Source organism: Cyprinodon variegatus, unplaced genomic scaffold, assembly GCF_000732505.1.
Source record: "Cyprinodon variegatus isolate N-32 unplaced genomic scaffold, C_variegatus-1.0 Scaffold657, whole genome shotgun sequence".
NCBI lineage: Eukaryota > Metazoa > Chordata > Actinopteri > Cyprinodontiformes > Cyprinodontidae > Cyprinodon > Cyprinodon variegatus.
In genome coordinates, this window is record NW_015151110.1 from 455,248 (window position 1) to 477,213 (window position 21,966).

A 21,966-nucleotide genomic window follows, 5' to 3' on the forward strand; every position below is an offset into this window, starting at 1 on the left:
GTAATTATAAATCACGAATTCTGAGGCAACGCGAATATTAAGGTTAAGAGGCTTAGCTCGTAAATGATGATAAATAACATAGTTATGTATAATATATTACATTTCTGACTGTATATCCCTGTAATTATTACACACTGTAGCTTTAATTTCAGACGGAACTATTGATATGCTCATATTATATTAAACCTCACTTCCAATATTAATCTCTGTTCGGCACCAAATACCTTTTTTCTCTGATCACTGAGCATCCGGCTTGCTTGGTCTCACAATGAATCACAGCATATCCAAGGCTACGTTGGATACACTGGACCCATCCTTCAAAACAGGCAAAAAGAAGGATAACATAACAAGGAGTCTTGGAATCCGACAAGGCCTATGACGTAATCGGCCTATGAATCTGGCCTTCGGAGGATGCAGCCCATGAATTCAAATTCAGCCAGCAACACATCTGAAAGCAAAGAAAAGGTTTAGTCCTCTCAGGTGTCCAGTGGACCTTTTTTCACCAAACTGCTTGGCAATTTCCCTCTAGCCCTTTCCAGACTTGTGGAGGTGTACAATTTTGTCTCCAGTGCTTTTGGACAGCTCTTTGGTCTTGGCCATGTTAGTAGTTGGATTCTTACTGATTGTATGGGGTGGACAGGTGACTTTATGCAGCTAATGATCTAAAAGAGGTGTTTCTAATTAAGGATAATAAATGGAGTGGAGGTGAACTTTTTAAAGGCAAACTAACAATTCTTTAAACAGGTCTTTCAAATACTTCTTTGCCGCTGTATGATACAAATGATAGTTAAAAAATCATATTTTTTTATTTCTGGATGTTTCTTTTAGATTATGTCTGTCACAGACTTGCACCTAGGATGACAGTTTTAGACAAAGACCTTTCCGAAAACCAACTCCCCAATCGTTACCTTTAACCCCCTCATTTAACCCCCCATGCCTTTTCTCAGCTTATAATTCAAATTCAAAACTCTTGACTCTCTACCTTCAACTCTGAACTCCCCAACCCAGAGATGTACACCCACTATGCAAGCCAGGACATGTTTTTTTTCCCCTTCAGTGCTTCTTCAAGAACCTACTAATGTACCGTGGCCATTCCTGGTGTTTGTTCCCAAGAGATGAGATTGGACCTGAAAGTTAGTTCACATGATTAAGCACCTTGAAGTCAGCAAAAGTTTAGGATATTCACAGGTGTTTCATTGAAAGAGACGTCTCCAGAAGCAGAAGGACACATGTGAACTACCATGTGCCTGAGAATGAAGGGCAAAATTAGTATAAATAATACAGATTCACAGCTCTGATGGCCAGATCTAAAATCGGTCAAAGATAAATATGAAAACGGAGAAACAAACAAGCTTTATAAGCCAATTAGATAATTGGAACAAATCCTTACTAAAGCTGAGGGATTATGTCCTAAAACTGACAGGAAGAGGTACAGTACAAGACAAAGAAGAACTCACAGAACAACACCTCTGAGAGCTGAGCCACATGTGATACTGGACCATTTGCAGGCAGGCTACGAGTGTGTTCAACATTAGCACCAGACACGAATAATGGCAAATCATCCATCCATATATATTATTGAAGCCTGGCTATTGTAGAAAATAGTTTTGAATGTAAGATTTGAGTCAGAAACAATCCTTTTTGTGGTAGAAATTTATTTTTTCTACTCCGGCTTCCTTCCACAGTCCAAAAACCTGACTGTTAGGTTAATTGGCTTCTCTAAATTCTACTTAGCTGTGAGTGTGTGCGTTAATGGTTGTTTGTCCTGTTTGTCTCTGTGTTGCCCTGCGATGGACTGGAGACCTGTCCAGGGTGTACCCCGCCTCTCGCCCATTGACAGCTGGAGATAGGCACCAGCACCCCTCGCGACCCCACTTGGGACAAGCGTGTCAGATAATGGAAGGATGGATGGACGGATTTTTTCTTCTTTTTTTTGTCTTTTTACATTTAGAAATTTGCTTCTGAATTTGCTTTAAGTATTTGTGAGCAGAAACTTTTCATAAATAACATAAATAAAGGCATAAAACTTTACCCTGAATGCACAATATGTAATGTTGGGGATGCTTCATTCATCATGATCTAGGCTCAACTAGATCCAGGAAGATCAGCAAAAGCCTGTGGAAAACAGGTTTGTGAGCAATGTTCCATCTAAGCTGGACACTTGTGCAATTGCGCAATGCTTGCGTGTTCACAGCACATAAGAAAATCTTTGCAGTGCATGAAATAAAATCAACATAAACTGTATACCAGCTGGACCAATAAAAAAATATCTGTAGGATTTTGAATTTTGGAATACGTTTAAGAGGTGTTTTTAGATAAATATCTTTAATAAAACAGATGTGTTCTTTAAAAAAGGTTCAGCATATGTTATTATTCAGCACATCAAATACTGTTACATAAATGAACAATCCAACAGGAAGAAGAATATGTGGCAGCCCACAGTAAATATCAGTCTAGGCTTCTACAACAATGACACTCTGCAACTTCTAACAGCCCTGCTATCCAACATGCACAAGGTTTAAGACACAGCTCTTCACCATGTAGTGCAATGCTCTGCGTGACTTTTTTTTTTGTTGGTTAGATTAAATCACGTGATGAAGCAAAAACATTCAGCACATTCTCTGATACGTTGGTTGCAGCATGTAGATCTAAGGATCTAAAGGAGTTCTCACAGCTTGTGAATATTTGTGCTACATTTCAAGCATTCAGGGTTGATTGTGACAGAAGATTTAGTTTAATGAATCATATTAAAACAGCCTCTAGAAAGTTCTCAAAGTGGCACATTTGGACAACTATTGAAGAAGTAAGGAGGACAGACAAGAAAAATAGATAAAAATGAAGTTATATTTAGATTATATTTTAATGACAATTATTATGAGTTCTTATTTATGGATATGAATCATGACATTATTATACCTTTACAGTATATAATTGTTATCAGAAATACGAAAAAACTGTGTAACAAAATATTTTACAATCATAGAGTTATAGGACTATAGCACACATTTATTTGTGCAAAATGTGAATGTTTTAATGTAAGCCAAAAGTTATGTCTTATGTCTTATGACTTGCTTTCCAAATCGCTTGGACCTCAGTCCGCTGCAGAGGCTAAGTGTACCAGAGCAGCATATATGTAGACAACCCCATGGTAGGTCTACATACGGTATGGCAAAGACTAAAGGACAGTTTTGGGGCACCAGAAATCATAGAACATATCCCCCATTCTCATTTTATAATATGTCTTATTAAATTAAGCGTTCATTTCTGCATGTTTGGCTCCTACGAATTTAATGATAACATTGTGCATACTCTCCTCGAGCTCCGAGGATAAGTCGGAGCGTAGCAATATGAGAGGAACAGCGGAGGCTGTAGGCTTTGCTTTGAGCAGGAGGTCTGGAGAGCTGCGGGGCTGAGCGGTGATGGAGGATGTGGGATTTTGGGGGTAACAGGAGAACAACAACAGAAGTTTAGACACTGTCGTCAGAAAACATGCGGTAATTTACAAATGTTTGAAATGAGGTTGGGTCCGGGTCCGGGTCCGGATCCGGACCGTGGTCCACTAATCCGTGACCTCTGCATTAAACCGAAGCCAAGAGTAACGAGTAACATTTGTTTTAAAAATATAAGGAATAGAAAGTACAGATACTGGTGTGAAAATGTAATGAGTGGAATTTGGAGGAAAAATATGTGATGGAGTAAATTACAGATACCCTAAAAGTGTACTTAAGTAGAGTAACGACGTATTTGTACTTCGTTACTTGACACCTCTGATACCAACCGAAATAATATCTGGGGAGGGCAATAAACATTTTTAAGTATCAGATATACAAGTTCCCAGCTTGTTGGGAATTAAATATAATATAACTGTTATCCACAACATAAATGGCATCCAACCTGGATTGGCATTGAATATAAATCCACAACATTACTGTTATTGATAACAGCTGATTGATATGCCTTCCCATATACAGTAAGGTATACAGTGAGGATGCAGCCCCCGTATTCAAATAGACTAGGAGTCTATTTGAATAAATAAACCTAATTGAATTGAATTAAACCATGACAAGTAGTAGAGCAGGCGGAAAAATAGTAGAGCAAAAGTTCAAAACTTTAGAAAACTCAGGAGATATCTTCAACAACCAACTGGATCAAAGAATACCTGAAGAACAGAACACACTTTATTCGACTGATAAATAATATAATAATAATAAACCTGTAAATATAGATATAGGCACAAATTGCAACAGCTTAAAGTTTATTCACATTTTCTTCCTCAATACCTTGACATAAAACAATACAAAATGTTTTTCAAAAAGAAAAATTGGTAGTGGGATCAATTTAAATGTAGACGCCACAAGCAGATCACCTCTAAACGTGTTAAATTGTTCCATAAAAGCACCTCTGCACAGACCGCTTGAACCTTTTTTATGTTCTTTTAATTGAACATCTTCAGGTCTGCTCTCCCTGGATTACAGCTCAAAGGTTTGTAACATCACATTTGTAGAGGGTGTCAGAGATAGCGACAGTTTTGAGAGCATTAAGACATTTGAGCAGCTGAGTCTGAGAAAAGCGGCAATTGTTTGATACATTTTGTGCCAAGACACCTACCTGTTCTTTCACTTGGTTTAATGTTTAAATTCAGCAAAATAACATCTTTTTATGCAAATAAAATCCCTTTTTGTGCTAAAATCTTGTTCCCTAGCCTGGAGGCTATGTGCGAGTGAATCTATCCTAAAACACAATGCATGCAACACATGTCATATCCCTGTCACAGAGTGTTTTGCAAAGCAGAAGCTCTATTTATTTTCCTTTTGATTGTGGTTGCATTGCTTTGTCCTCATTGCTGTTTCTCAGCTGGAGCCCTTTAACCGTCCACCATAAGTTATGCAAAACTTACATGCAGACAACAACATATTTAGGCCCAAGGGAAATTGCTATGGTGCAGCAGGAAGACGACCACCAGTACAGTGATTACCATAGGAAACACTCCCCTTCCTTCTTCAGTGGCAAAAATAGAAGCATTTAAAACATTTAAACTTCACCAGATGACATCCCCTACAATTTCATTAAACCTTTATGATCTGAGCGTCTTCTATGAGGAGCCCTACTGGGCATTTGTATGCCAAAAACTGAAGAGAACTAGAGATAGACATTTTGCTTCCTTTAATCTCTGTTTTCTGCCTTCCACCTGAACTGTGCTGTAATTTACCAACGCTCTCTGTCATGACTGTTATGTGTAATTACAGGAGAAATGGAGGATGGAAATGGTTTTTGCATTAAGTGATGCATGCACACAGTCCTGTTCGTTCAGCACAAACGATCAGTCAGGATTTTGACTCCCACAGAAACATAATGCTGCTTATTTGAGCAGAAACAAGCAGCAGTGTAGGCAGGGTGCTGTACAGATTAAATATTTTGTTTTTTGCGTACTTGCCTCTATGTGTGAGGCTAGTGTTACCACTATATTTACCTTGAATGTCTTATCGTCTTACCGATTTGCTGATTTTTAACCAAGACTAGTAAATATGCTAAAAGGAGTTTTGGCATTTATAGTTACCTAAGCTTATTAGCTTTTACTTCTATTTTTAAGAAACATTACAAGCAGAATAAACGGTAGATTCAATTCAATTAAATTCAAAAAGACTTAATTAATCCCAAAGGAAAATTATTGTTGCAGTAACCAGTTTTTAACCAGTTGTTGTTTGTGTTGAAAGTAGTAGGCAGGAAGGATCTTCTTTATCATTCTGTCTGGAAATCCCTCTGACTGAAGTCACTTTGTTGTCATTTAACAATCTTCTGAAGAGGATGCTTGTTGTGACTTACAACAAAAAATGACAATGCAAGACAGTCAGTTTCATTTGGCTGAACTTTAGTGATGAACGGTGAATAACATACAGCGTGCGCCAGTCGGCTCGGCTCAACAATACAACCCTTTTTTTTTCTCTACTTCCAGCATCTTGGGTAATAGAGTCCACCTCAATGCAACTCCAAATAAATGCAGTCCCACATATAACCACAGTTAACACATGAACTGTGTTATCAACCTTATTTTTAACTTATATTTTTTTACTCAGTAACTTATCATTGATATGTTATTAAATAATAAGTCCTCAACAAATAAATTCACAACAATGCTCAATGTTGTCTATAATACTCTTCACTTTATCAATAATCTACACAGACGAGTCCCTAGAACGGAGCGAACCTTCTTTATCTGCTTTTTGAGCTTTTTTTAAGTTATTATCTCTAATACTGTTACCCCAGCAGGTGATGGAGGAAGAGATCACCCTCTCAATGACAGAATTATGGATAATATGTAGCATCTCGTTGCAAATGCAGAAGGACCTAAGTTTGCATATGAAGAACAATCTGCCTTGATCCTTCATGCAGATACCTGCACAGTTGCATCTCCAGTCCAGTGTGTGCATCAAGGTACTCCTCCACCACCTTCACTTTTTCTACCAGGATGTTAACGGGATTCAGCTTCTTCCTGTTTCTTCTGAAATCTACAATCATCTCCCTTGTTTTGTTGACAGGATGATTGAGATTGCAGGATGATTGTTTCCACATCATTGCCACAAAGTGGTTAGCCAGCTCTCTGTATTCAGCTTCCTTTGCATCTTTGATGCACACAAAGACCAGAGCTATCTGAGTATTTCTCAAGAAGACAGGACTGTATGGTACTGGAAGTCAGAGGTGTGCAGAGTAAAAAGGATTGAAGAGATTACTGTTCCCTGTGGTGCTACTGTGCTGCTGGCTACTTAATTAGATCATTGACCCTTTAGTGTTGAATACAAAAATCCAGTTTTTCCTATTCTGGTTTGTTTAGGCTTCCAGCAGACGATGAATATATTTATTTTTTTGTATATTAAAAAAAAAATTCAATAAAAAAGGAAGAGAGAATTACAGTGAGCACAATGAAGGTCGAACATATGACCAAAAGTTATTAATGAGTTTGGACCTTTTGTTTGGAACATTGAATTCTGGTGTCAGGGCATATATTGCAATGGCCACTGACACAAAATTAAACCGAGCAAAACTCAGACTCAAACTTAAGCCCATAAAACAGGGAATTTATATCTTGATTAATCCACTGATAAGCAGGAAGTCATCATTCTGACTAGTTGTTATTCTGATGATAAAAGCATTAGAATTCTACTTTTTCCATAGAAGACACATTGATTCCTTCTACAAGATCCTTCTGAGACATTAACCCTTTAATCTTGAAACTGAAAATGTGCTCTAACTCCTAAGGTTGTGGAAAGCTTTGGGATTGTCTAGGTGCCTATAATGGTTCAGTTCTGAGTCCATCACTACGCCCAGATTTTGTCGTGATCAGTAGTTTTTGGCTTTATCAAGTGAAGCTGTTGCCTTTTACAAGACATTAAGGCAAATAAATTCAAAGTTGTTGCATTTATCTACTTTAAGACAGGTTTTATTTATCCTCAAGATTTACATTATGAACCTCAATGTGTTTCCATTATCTGTCTCTTTTATAACTATTTTAACTATTGAGTTTTATTGTCTCCAGGGCAGCAACATTTGCTATTCTCTGAACTTAACCTGAAAAAATCTGTCATTGACTAAAAGAAAAAATAAACGAAAGCTCTAAAAAGATTATTCTAACTAATTTTGATTCAACTGAATTTCTGGAAAAAACTTAGTTATCAAAAAAACATCAGAATTTTCAAATTATAACTCATATCTTTAAGTATATTTGATTTAACGCCTTAATAAATACTAATATGGTAAGTATTTAAACTTAAATATTAAAGCTAAATTTTTGCTCAACATTAAAGGTGTAGAGTAGATAAAAACAAAATAGCATCAGTAATGTAATGGGGATTAGTTAAATTTTTTTTGTCTTCGTCCATATCTGTTTTGTTATTTCCAAACATAGACATGTTTAGCCCAACACCAGCAGAAAAAACCTGAAGTCTACTGCTCTCTGAGCCACAATTAGTAGTTTCCTGTTCAATGATCTCTTGACACTGGTTGAAGACAAACTTATTTTTTGTGCCCAGACAAGAGAAATATTTGTTTAAAAAAAATCATGTTTGATGCCAATCTTGCAGATCCTTAAAATTGTTTACTGGTAATGAACTTAGTTAAAGAACGACATAATGGAAGCACTAAAACTTTAACTAGATGTAAATAATGTTACAGCATGTTGGAGGAAATATACTTCGGTATAATTTCTCACATTTTACTTTGCCCTCATGAAATAGACAGTCTGTTTTGTGTTTATTTATTTATTTTTTCTTTTACATATTTCAGACTCAAAAGCAATCCGTCACACCAAGCATGCTTGTAGCGACAGTGGAGATGAAAACTCAATTTTAACAGGAAGAAACCGGCAGCAGAATCAGGTTCGGTGTGAGCGGCCATCTGCTGGGGCAAACTGGGGTTCAAGGAGACAAAAGCAGACAGAGAAAAAGAAGCAGAGATACAAAAGGCAACTGTCAATCAGCTCCAAAGGTGGCCCCGTCCAGTAAACACACAGCTAGACAGACAAGCTCCAAGCCAGCTGCCACGTCAGAGAATGAAAGAGAGCACATACAGTTATTCAAAGTCAGAGAAACAAGACAACACTGAAAAACAGGCCAAGCTCCAACATCTATAAACAAACATGTTGATGGCAGCAGTACAGCTGATGTTTCTCTCCATGAGGGTGTCACAGCCAAATTTTTTTTACAGTTTTGTTCCAGAATGTTTAAAGCATCACACTTCAAAAACTGTTGTTACTACATTTGTAAACTGACAGAATTGCTGGAAAGATTAGAAAACTCTAGGTGTTCAGAAATTCTTGCCCATATTGTTTAGTCTTGGTCTTCTTTATCATCACTGGGAATGTCATCCCCTGCTCAACACCCTGTTTTGTGTATTAAGAGTTTGTATGAAGCTCTTTTGATCCACATAGAATGGATAATCAGTTCTTCTAAAATTATTAATTATGTCAAAAGTTATATACTTTACTATTTGACAATGACAAAAAGTAAAAAAATGCTATATTTGGACTGCATTAAAATTGTTGAAGGATTTTTTAAAAGTTGATATAAAACAAAGACTTTAACAAAGAATTTTGTGAAAGAAATGTTAATATGATTTATTTTTAATAATTTTTTCAGTTTGAATGTCTAAGATTAATTTGAAACTGAACTTTTATTGCGGTGCACATTAGCAGACTAGATTTTTTTTCTCCCCTAATTTTATTCTCCTCTTTTTTGTTTTCTGCATGTCAGGAGATTATTGATAGACCCCGCATGACACATTCAAAATACCCTAATGCATCGTGTAGAGTTTATTTCATTTAATGGTCTCCAACTGAGCAATAGTGCACAGACTGACAGAGAAATACAAGAAACTGTTATTTCATTCCATGAAACAAAGAAGTCCCTGACTGTTCAGCAGTGAATCACTGAACAAAATACTAATGTGTTGTCATTGTGTCATTATGCTGAAAGCAAAAGCTGTTCTGACCCAGGATCCATTTCTTGTCAAGCTGCCACAACATTCCAATTTGCATTTCTGAGCACAGCAAAAGTCGTTTGTTTGCAGCCTGAGATGTTGATCGTTTCAGCTAATGCACTGTACAGTCGGATATGCAGATCAATAAGCTCCTCTTACCCTGTAATCACTCCAAAAGGTTATTAAATAGATCATGTGATCTCTGTTATTATCTAAAGTCTGCAGGTATAGATTTTTAGAGATCAAATGGGAATACATTTAGGGTGTGTACCATATAACACAAATGTGTAACCCCCTCAAGGACATGCACAGTCAGTGTGTTTTCTGCAGATTCTTTAGACAGCAGGAAAAAGGCCATGCCAGAGCTTAAAATATATGAGCACCAACATGACAAGAACAATTAGTACAAAAGGAGGAGAACAATAGAGGATCTATTCATACAGATATAATGAATAATGGCTGGCAGCTTGGAACCTTCTTGGCAGCTGAGTATGTGGGCATTTGGTTGTTGCTCTGCTGCACTCTAGTGGTAAAAATATAACACTGGAAAAAAAAAGAACAAAAAATATTAGGTTCTAAAAACATTTCCTTTTAGGTAATGTACCAATGATGTTTAGCAGTTTAAGAAACCCTGCTGCTAATAATAATGCATGAGCAAGGAGTTGGAACTTGCAAATACTTTGGTGTGTGTTTTGCTTCTTACATTTTATACAATAGATCTTACCCACCTGGATAAGTCTGGGAGCGCTGTCATGATCATGTTTTTCCTAGGGAGCCATTTATAAACATTCTCTGACACATGACTTTGTGTACTGATGCCAACAGCACTCTATCCTGATTAATACTGGAAAAACCCAGGAGCATTTATCGGATTTCCAAAGGTACAGACCTTCCATCCTGACACCCTACACACCCAGAGAACTGAGCTCAAATTTGGCCCTTAACAGTTCGTGATGTTAACCTAAAAAATAAATTGGACTAGAGAAACAACAATGATTCCTAAGGGTAAGAGTCCTGTGTTGAAGGAAGGGTGAGAACAGACTACCTCCTAAGGAGGCTAAGGTTTTTTTCGGAGTTCAGGGAGACCATTTTTTTTTTATGTCAACGGTGGCATAAGCCATCTTCTATGATGTTGTTTTTGAAGCAGCAGCCTATCTACAGTCAGAAACTGGTTAAATAGGTTGATTATAGGGATGGAAGCTTTCTTATTTGATGCCCACTCTACCCAGTGCAGGCAGCGGGATAAAGAAAGACGTAAGAATAAGATCACTGTTGAGCACTGTCTGCTATCCTTAGCTCAAATCTGTTACAGAACAGGTGAACTGATGCAGTGAAATACTGCTGCTCCTAGGTGCACTAAGGAGCATTATCTCAAATACTTCCTCCCAGCAGCTGTTAGACATCCATCCTTTATATTTGTATACTATTACATGTACGCTTATACATGACAAAAGGACATTGAATTCATTGTTTTTTACCCTTTTAGCTGAGGTCTTTAATTTCCAGGCTTTCCATGATCGTTTGAAGATCGCAAGATTGCAGTACATTAAAAAAACCAACTTTTTTTTGTAAGGGCCAGCAGAACCATGTGCTTTTCTCAGTGCAAATGTTTATTCATTTATTTATTTATTTATTTATTTTTTTTATTTTTATTTATTTTTTGCAGTAGCTTACCAAAGTTGAACCATCAGAATAAGGCCATTTTGAGCAGTTTTTCTTCAAGTTCTCAGATTATCAGCATTCTTAGATGCTTGCAAGTCGCATTAAAAAAAACTTCCATTGTTGCTGACAGGCTTCCTGCATTCTTTATTGAGTATAAACTTAAATTTTCTAAATATAACCATACAAGATTTTACAAATTTAAAATACTGTTCAGTGTGTACAGACACCTGTTCAACCAATCATTAAAAAAAATTACAAGAAAAACAGGATTTGATAAACAAACTGCTTCATTAGATATTTAAAAAAAGACAAGAAACATTAAATGTTAAACATCTACATGTAAATAACAAACAAAAGCAAACTTAAGTACTTGTAATGTAATTTATATACAGTTTTAGCAAAATAACATTTTCATTTACCATAAAGCTGAAGAGCTTAACACATTACCTGCTTCCAAAACAAGATTTTAAAAACATAAAAGGGGCATACAGACAAATATCTAACAAGATTTAGATAAATAATGAAACTGTACATTTGGCTTTGCACTGTCAGGAACTTGACTGGACAAATAATAATATTCTTTTAGAAAGAATTTAATATTTTGTAAGAATTAAAGGAACAGTACTAGGCTGGTTTGAATCCTATTTATCTGACAGATATCAGTTTGTTCACATTAATTATGAATCTTCTTTGTGGTCCAGGGTTACCTGTGGAGTACCACAGGGATCAGTGCTAGGACCAATTCACTTTACTATATATATGCCCCCTATTGGTAGAATTATTAAAAAAGCTTGAGATTAATTTCCACTTTTATACCGATGATACTAAGCTATATCTGTCTATGAATCCAGATGAAGCTAACCCATCACATAGACTAGAGGCATGTTTTGAGGACATAAAAACCTGGATGACTCTTAACTTTCTGCTTCTGTATGCAAACAAAACAAAAGTTATGGTCTTTGGACCAGAGTCTTTGAAAAAGAAGCTGATTAGTCAGTCACTGCATAAACAGAAAGGTATGAAATATATCTCTGCCTTAGTCTGATGACTTAAGATTTCTTTGTCTGCTGCAGAGCTGGCAAACGTTCCTGCTCCACGCTTTGGACAGCTGACGGATCAGATCATGAAGGACTGAGTTTGTTTGTAGTGCTTGAACTGTAGGGAGCAGAGAGAAAATACAATGAACTATTTCTTAAATTAGGCAGTGGCTGCTGTTATCAGCAAACCGTCAACTGCACTACATGGCAAACGCAAAGTAATTCAAACAAAACAAGTCCTGGCAAGACAACAGCTGGTTCAGTGACTTACGTTGATGGTGGGAGGAGGAGGAGGCGGGGGAGGGTTGTAGGACTTAGTGCTGAAGGACAAAGGGTGACAGTTCAAATGAGCCCTGAAGCAGATAGTATAACTCATAGGACTTAAAGTGAGAGCCAGAGGAGTTACTCACGTTTTTGTCTTTCTGCTGTCTGTGAACAAAAAGAAAAAGATACCAGGAAATGAATGCATGTGCAGGTTTAATCAGCACCATAAATATCTTTATCTGTTTAAAGTGGTAAACATTTACTAATGGAGTCTTCAGATAGACATATTTTACTTACAGATATGTTTGGATCTGATTTTCCTGAGTAAATGTTCTATTTAAAAAGCTTAATACTCACCCACGCCTACCAAGTGAGAGCCAATTCTTCTGTACAATTTCAACTAATATCTTATTATTGTTGTTTAATCTTAATAAGGGCCATGTTGTTGTTCCAGTACAACTCATATTGTCTTATTTAATTTTAAATTCCAAAATCTATTTATACTAAATGTTTGTTTAGTGTCTTTGTGTAGCACCCACTCACCAAAACTATTTTATACGTGTCGAACAAACTAATCAATAAAGAATTTTCTGATTCTGATTAGAAGATGATAAAAATAATCTTTAAAAAAAACAGATCCGTTTGTCAGGAAAAATTAAACTTAGCACTCTTGATTGGCTGTTTATGCTAAAACTGAAACATTTCCTTCATATTTTCCATCAGAAAATATAATTAGCAGGAACTGCCTTTTTGTCCCTTATGCCTGAGATTATAAATGTTTACATGGTTAATGTCAAAGTAAGAAGCATGAAATCATGTTTTCTAGGGGGAAAAAATAAAAGATCTGAAATCTGTTGATTAAGATAATAATCGCCACATTACACAAGTTGGTAACGCTCAGCACTAATCCTGTCCCGGAGGTGTAATTAAACATCACAGCTATCTCAGCAGTGTTTTCAGCCTGTGTTTCTCCAACAGGATGTGTTAAAATAATGAACTGAACATTCAAAGACTTTAAGTTGGCTGTGAAACCTAAATAACTAATTTAAAAACTGTCAGATTTTAGGTAATATTGGTTCTCCTAAACCTCACACTGCAAAATGCTAAGTAAAAAATAATTACTTTTTTGTAACATAAAGGGGTGGTTAAAATGATCTACAAATGGAACAAGATTTTTGAATCTTTGAATCTTACCCTCTTAAATAAGGAAGAAATATTTACTCTTATAAAATGATTTTTGCACTGGACTTGTTAGTTTTCTCTAATTATTTCTTAAAATCCTAATATTCACCCTTTTAACCACACAGCTAAAGTTCAGCCTCAAGTTGGGAAAAATCAAACCACAAAAACATGACAGGCAGCATTGACACTGGTGCTGTGGTTTCTTATACAAGAGAAGTACAGTAAATAAAAATTAGACTATAACATGTGACATGCACAACAAAAATTTAGAGTTTAAATACAAAAAAGGAGACTATATTGCAGTTTACAGGGTCATAACCCAAAATATCAATATTTTCAATATGGTACAAGTAATCTGCTAACAATACTACTTGCTATATAAAGATTTTGGATATTAACAAGGCTGGTAAATGTTACTATCACCGCTACGTTCACTGACTGTCTGTCTGTCTGTCTGTCTGTCTGTCTGTCTGTCTGTCTGTCTGTCTGTCTGTCTGTCTGTCTGTCTGTCTGTCATGTGCTAACATGTTTTGAACTAAATACCACAATATTATGTATGTTTTTTGTCTGTAGAACTTAATGCGTAAACTCCGTCCCCTCTGGAGTGTCTTCCTGTACAACTCAGCCCAAAGGTCTGTAGTAAAATGTCAGCACTCACTCTTGCAGCAGCCTCGGCGCCGGCAGATACAGATGCAGATGCAGCAAAAAAGGATCAGTACCGCAAACCCTGATGCACTTGCTATCAACATTGTCATATTCCATGGATCTAAAAAAGACAGTACCACATGTTCAGTCATCTATTAAGTTGTAGATTACAAATTAACTTTTCTTTTTGTATTTTCTACAAATATACTAACTTTCAACAACTGTGAGTTGTTTGGCTACACAGCTCTTTGGTGCCCCCGCACTATTGGAGGACTCACAGCGGTACATCCCCGTGTCTTCTTTGGAAACACTCTTGAACTTCTGCTCCAAACCATCAGACAAAATCAGACAAGAGGAGAGATCAGCTGCTTGACCTGCCGGACATCTGTCACTCAGATTGTAATTGGTTGCTTTGCAAAAACAGATATTGCAGCATTGTTTGAAAGCTCTCACCAGTGTGCCCTTATTAGTGTCCACGCTGTATGGAGCATCTCCTGTGGCCGTCAGAGCCTTGTTGTCTTTGTACCAGCGGTAGGTGGCAGGAGGCACACTGAGCTTGTCCTTACAGAACAATTCAAGATTGCTTCCAACAAACACAGAGCTTGGCACTTCACACGATGGGACATGAGGAGGCACTTAGGAGGAAGAGAGAAAGATCAGCTAAATATGCACAAGGAATTATGTACATGCTTGTAAAGTTTCTGCATTTCTTACTGTATTATTAAAAGACTTTAAAAGAAAAGAGAAACAAGCAAAATGTGACTATTTGGGGTTAGGCTTTATTCTCACTACACTTTAAAACTCAAAATAATGCTGAAAAGGTCAAATCTGCACTAAAAACCTAACCTGGCAGTTGACAGATTCACGTGTAAAACTGAGTAGACTTCTATGTCTTCATTTATTTGTTGTGACACTGAAAACTCAGATCTCACAAAAATCCAGCTTGCGGTGCAAGATTACTAAAAACCTGCCACCCTCAGAATGTAGGAATGATGGATTAGCTCTTCATACTGTAGATAAAATCCTAAGTTTCTGGCATTCCTATCTCATAAACAGCTGGCCACGACACCACAAACATTATAACCTTTTGAAAAGTTGATATTTGTTATAGTTTCTATTTCACTGCAGAAAGAAAATGCCATAGCATATAGGGATTTGCATGGACTGAATCCTGAAACTGAATCTTGCTGTAAGATTTAAAGAATAAAGTGTTTTTTCTGGGTCTCCTATTCTGTTCCATCCAGATCTCGATCACAATCTCTCATTTTTATCTAAGCAAAACACCCAAGTTATTTATAATAAACCAGATATAATAAATTAAATGTTACAGATGTGTTATTTTGGCATAGACAAAAACAGAGAAAACAAATGTAGTTGAAAAGACTAGACAAAGCATGATTCAGCAGTTTTAATAGTACGTCAAAGGTTTATTTGTTATCTTCTAAAGATTATACAACCACTTCTAAATCTAAATAAAGTATTTTAGAGGGTTCTTTTGGACAAAAGGGTAAACAACCCTTTTTATGTATTTTTACTAGCATCACCTATTTTGACCCATCAGTGGATAACAGAGCTGGGTAGTAACTGGTTACATAATTCAATTACATTTATCTTAGCAACTTTTAGAAATACAAAAATACTTTTAGGAATATTTGCACTTTCAAATAATTTTAGTTTCCCTTGAATAATGTTCTTATAAGAGTATATCTGCTCCTACTTAAGTACAATCTGTAGTTACTTTACCAACTTTAGCTATTCAGAGATCAGGTGAATGCACAGTAAGCAGTAGATATTGTCGCTACGTGTAGTAGTGCTTTATAATTTCCTTTGAATATGCATTGCATACCATAAAGATTTGTTTCATAAGTTTATGTTGAAAAGGAATCGATTTGGAGAACTTTTTCTTCTGCCCAAATTTGGTGTTTTGAAATCATGTTGTTATATTTTTATTTTATATTTTAATTTTATACTTTAAACTTTTAGATCAATTTAGATGTTAAACTGGATGATATGAGGCAACCATTACGTAGCACTTGAGTAGCCATTTTACCAAACTTTTTGACTCTTACCTAAAAGCTGGGCTGCTTTTGAGTAAAATGGTTTGGTACTCAACCCACCACAGATTATTTTAACACATATTCAAAAGACAAAGTTTTACTCTGATGTTATGCTCTAAACAAACCTATAAATAGTCTGAAATCATAAGTTGATCATCTAAAACAACAGATTGACCAACAGCAAGACATAACTAAGCTACTGTTTGCTCTGTGAGACCTTAGTTTTCCATACCAAGTACATTGAGGGTCACAGTGGCCTCTCCAAGGTTAACATGGTCTTCAGTGGCAGTCACCTCACAACGATATTCTCCCGAATCTTTCTGGGTGACAGAATGTATTGTCAATGTCGCTCCCTCTATTTTAGCCCGACCCGCATAGGACTCTGCAAAGAAGAGAAATTCTGACTCAGGATAGAAAAAAGGTGGCCAATTTTGGGACAACAGGTAAAGAGGTTTTCTTGAGAAATAAGTGTGTCCTTTAAAGGTATTTGACCTACTAGGAAATGTCTTATCAAAGTAAACAAAAGTGACTCCTTTTCCTTTCTTTTTCCACTCAATTCGAGGGTTCTGGTCTTTTTCAGTCTTGAACTCACAGGGCAACACGGCATCTTAAAGGGCAGAAAACAAAACAGGTTAAAAACTTTTAAAAAATACCAATGAACAAGGAGAAAAGACATACACATCCAGGCAGGAAGGATATTCTCCTGGAGGATATAAATACATTTTAAATATGTGACCATTGGTTTTAGGAGGAAAGAAAGTAAGACTCTTGTGTACAGTCATGTTCAATGTATTTGAATATAATCAAAACATTTCACTAAGTAAAACACAACAAAGACAGATAAGACAACTAAAACATACAATTTTATGTTTGCTTGTTATTTCTTTCTAGTTTTATGCATATATGTATAAAAGAAGAAAATAAAGGATTAACATAATTAAAGAAAAAAAAGATTATGTCCAAAAGTAATGGAAAGAAGCAAATGTTATGAATGTCTTAGTATTTATTTGATTTAATTATTTAGCAATTTAAATATAATAATATTACACCGGATCAGTACAATCATGGCTGTATTTTAATTTTCTTTTATATTGAAAAGGTTCTTTTCACATGAAAAACTAGTTTTACTAAAAAACATATTCTAATTGAGTGACTGTATATGATGTCTTTGGCATTTAGTTCACTTGTTACTAGATTCATAGTCAGGACCTCACCTGTGGTCATGAATCAACAGGTGTGCAAATTTGAGATCCTCTTAGGAAATACAATAAAACCAGCAAATGGTAATACTAAAGATACTTAAATAAATATAAGATAAAACTGAAAGCATACAAATGGATCTAATCAATGTACATTATACTTTAGCCAGTGGTAGGGGTTACTGTTTAAAGTTTTTTTTTTCTATGTGCTGTCATACCTGTGTGCTCATGGATCTCCACTTTGGGTGTGCTGGTGCTTACAGTCACCGACAGACACGTGTGACCTATAACAGAAAGAACAACACAGTCATATTTCTTTCAGCTTATCTAGTACAGGCTGTGATACTTTTACAAACAAGTAATCTTCACGAGTCACAGTGGACCTTGATCATTTTATAGTGAACCAAAACCCTTTTATCAAGCTGTCCTTCAAAGAGCAGTAAAATGTAGAACAAGGAACTTAAGAAGAAATTATAATACAGGAAATGTCCATCCATCCATTTTCTCCCACTTAGTCCTGTCAGGGTCCCGGTGGGGCCTGTGACTATCTTCAGCAGTCTATGGGCGAGAGGCAGGGTGCATCCTGGACAGGTCACCAGTCTATTGCATGGCAACAAGGAGACACACAACTACTGTATGCACACACGCTCTCACACCTAAGGAAAATTTAGAGAAGCCAATTAACCTAACAGTCATGTTTTGGACTGTGAGAGGAACCCGGAGTACCCGGTGAGAACCCATACATATACAGGGAGGACATGTCATTCCAAAAAGTTAAAAAAGTCCAAAAACAATCCACTGGACTTTGTTTTCCAAGTATGAAGATGTTTCGCTTCCCATCCAAGAAGCTTTCTCAATTCAAAATGTCTGAATTAGCATTTAGTTTCAAAGCTTTATAGAGTAGCACAACAACGTCCTCTTATGGCTTAGAAAGCATGCAAATTGAACCAAACAAAACTGGTCTACCCCTTAGTAATGGAGAATCATTAAGATCAATGTAGGCCTGCAATACCCGATACTGGCAAATGCCTCTGAAAAGGGAGTCGTTGAGGAGATCATGCAAACTCCATGCACAAAGACCCTGGGCCCGGAGTCGAGCCTATAACCTTCTTGCTGCAAGGCAACAGTGTTACTCACTGCCCTATAGTGCAGCCCATTATAGGAAACATATGTGTGATTATTAGTTAAAGGTTAAAACATAATTTATCATCTCTGTATAAAGTAGCATGTAAGAGTTATTTTACTATAAGCACAAGAAGATTTGATAGCAAAACTAAACTGTACAACAAATCCGCCCCAACAAATATTATTGACATTTTCTTCAGAGTTTTATATTTATTTTAAGTGATGAATAAATACCACTCCTCTACTGAAATGAGCTAAGGTTGACGCTAAACAGTAATACTTTATTGACTACAGATAAAAAATGTAAACATCAGGATCCGGACTGTCCGGATATCCACAAAATATGCATAAAGTTCACAAAAGAAAAAATAGATTTGTCTTGAGATATCTATCAGATTAAGCCAAATACTTTACTCTACAAATATGTGATAGCGTGTTCAATTGAATGTATTCTATCCAAATCCAAATGGTCTAAACACAAACCAATTTAAACTCTAACCAGAAACCTAAAACCTCAACCAAACATTTTCTCTCAGTTATCGGATGCAGTCTCCAAGCAGCCTGTGAGCATATGAACAGAATGAGAGGGGAACATATAGAGTGTGTGGTTACATCCTGGTGGTGCCAGGAGCGGTGCTATGCAGGAATGTCGGTGATGAATCATCTCCTGACAAACTCCTCTATCACAACCTGATAACCTTCTTCAGTGATCTGTCTCTCCCAGCTTTGCTCAAACTCAAACACACACAGATGCTGTGCAAATATCTACATGCACAAAGTTAACAGTCAAAAATTAGTGCACAATACATGAAGTAAGACTATAATGTTTTGCTAATTTCTAAATTCAAGTGTGCAGCTCCAGTCTGAGAAGATATAAAATTTTTTGCAGCCTCTCACAATTTTTCAGCATTGTCCTCTATGCAACTACCGGTACCCAATTACACTGTCCAGCTTCCTGCCCATTTAAAGGGGGAGCATCTCAACAACATAGAATAGAATAAAATAGAATAGAACATCCCTTTATTGTCCCACAATGGGGAAACATGATGCTCCCACCATCATGTTTAGCCAAGGGGATGGTGTGTTTAGGGTACAATCCATTAGTTTCCATACAGGAAATGGTCAGAGAGAGAAGGAAGCTAGACATGCAGCAAGATCCAAGGGTCTGGAATCAAACCCTTCACATCTGTATCAGGGATTTATAGACTCCATATCTAAGGTGCACATATCCCTTTTATGCCACTTAATAACAAGTAATCACGATGACTTAGCTTTCTGAGCTGTCTGCAGATTTTTCCACTTGAGCTGTGGATCTCTGTAGATCCTCCAGATGCACCTAGAGCCTCTTGGCTGCCTCTAGGATTAATGCGCTCCTTATCCGATCTGTCAGTTTAGGTGGACCTCTAACTCTGCATATATTTATAATCAGATTTAATTGCATAAATTACCAATTTTTTTTTATTAGAAAATAGCTGCACTGGCTTTGGTACTGGAATAGATGCCACATTTTTAAGATTTAATTTGTCAAAAATTTAAAAATCTACTTCTGCCGTCTTCCCTTAGTTATATTTTAAATTGTGCTGGTCAGTCTCATGGACTCCCAATGAAATAATCCAATATATGGTGCTGTAAGAACATGTGAAAAAGATCTAAAAGGATACATTAACGAGGGACAGTGTGCAGCTTCAGATCCTACTACAGGCACATGTGTCCTAATTTGTCTGAAGATGTCTTTCAGTCGATGTGCCTGTGTGTGTTGGTACATCATGCATGTGCTCTGCCTGCACACAAAGAGAGACTGTATGACTGTAACCTTAGCCGCTTCAGCTGACACACCACACACAGAGGCATGAACATTTGTAAGAATCTGATTGAAGCCTGACACCCTGAACTATAAGTTTTACCTTCACCAATAACTTTAGCTATTTTTCTTCTCTTTCAAATTCACCTAAAAGAGCTTTTGAAATGTTATTTGGTCAAAATAAGCATACGTTTTAATGGCAAATCATAGATATTTGAGTTGTTGTTTTATTTTTCATTTCTTGTGTACTTCAGATGCAGCATACTGTAAACGGAACAACTTCAGAATCTGAAAGAACTAAACATTTAAATTCTATATACCCAAAGCAAATCTCTTATTCCACAAAAAAATAATATAAATAAATAAAATCTATATTGTTACTTTCATAAGGAGATCTGCTCTGCACTAGGAAAGATGAGGAAAATCGAAAATACCAAAGCTGCAATCACTGAGAAAAGGCATGTTGTTTAAAATTCCTTTAGCAAGATCAAATATTTTTTTAACTGATTATGAGCAGTTAATCTAATCTCACTCTAATTAACAACTGGGTCAGACCAAGGCCAACTTTTCTAACTAAGACGACAGGATCTGAAATTCCTCTGTAGCTCCTTTTCATCAGCATGTGGATCTGCAGTTCAAACAGCATCAGAGAACGCTCAGTGTAAACATACACAGCCACTCCCTTTACAATCTCGGCCTCTGAACACAAAACACCCTCCTCCTGCTGCACAAGGGGTCTGCAAAGGCTCAATCACACTGACTATAAATCAGTAAAAAGAAGCCAAGTAGATCTAACTCAAATGGAATCCAGTAAATTATCAGAGTAATTTCTCTTGGCCTGTGCATAGTTTTACCATTTACTTTATCAGATGATGGCTAAAAAAGTGTGAGTCTGATTTTTTAGAATGAAAGTGTTTTGGTATAAAAATACACAAAAGCAGCAATATCAAATTCAAAGCATGTTTGCACATCTAAAAAAATAATTCTTTCATGTACTCTATGCTTGTCGGTTTTCCTTAATTAAATTAAATTTAACTCAAACGTTTGAAGTAAAATGTTAATTAAAAGAACAATCTCTGTAAAAATATTCAATATTCAAAATTAAACTTTTCTGAATTTCTTGCAGCCAGGAGAATCGTAAACTACTTTTAGTTTTAAATCTGAGTAGTGATCTCCAGTTTTCCCATCCAGAACAACTTACTGTGAAAAACGATGAGGAGCAGGAGCGGCGGCAGCATCTTCATGGTGTTTTTAAGGTTCCTCCTGATTCTGGAGTTCAGCTCTGAGGGTGTTTGTCCAGTCTGGATGATAAAGTTTAACTGCAAACTCTCTACAGCCTCTTTAGCAGGTTTAATTTGCAGGAGGAACTGTGGGGGTTCATGTATACTGGACAACTGACAGGGTGTGAGGGAGGGAGACAGGGGTTTGCTCTGCAGACACACACCCACACACACACACACACACCAAGGAAATACAAGCAGGGAAAGGGTCTGTGTTTTGACTCTTGTCAACTGAGTGCATGTATT

The 21,966-nt window shown here is 36.5% G+C and overlaps 1 protein-coding gene across 1 annotated transcript; it reads right to left on the minus strand.

The window, feature by feature from the left end:
• Nucleotides 1-11,166: 11,166 nt before the first annotated feature.
• On the minus strand, nucleotides 11,167-21,830 carry LOC107096894 (junctional adhesion molecule B-like). Its single transcript, XM_015393779.1, has 10 exons — nucleotides 21,642-21,830; nucleotides 17,733-17,798; nucleotides 16,812-16,922; nucleotides 16,548-16,697; nucleotides 14,712-14,893; nucleotides 14,471-14,579; nucleotides 14,272-14,379; nucleotides 12,578-12,596; nucleotides 12,439-12,487; nucleotides 11,167-12,285 (listed from the first exon to the last, which is right to left on the minus strand). The coding sequence occupies exons 1-10, from the start codon at nucleotides 21,682-21,684 to the stop codon at nucleotides 12,247-12,249; spliced, it is 876 nt and encodes a 291-aa protein (XP_015249265.1). The 5' UTR covers nucleotides 21,685-21,830; the 3' UTR covers nucleotides 11,167-12,246.
• Nucleotides 21,831-21,966: the final 136 nt, after the last annotated feature.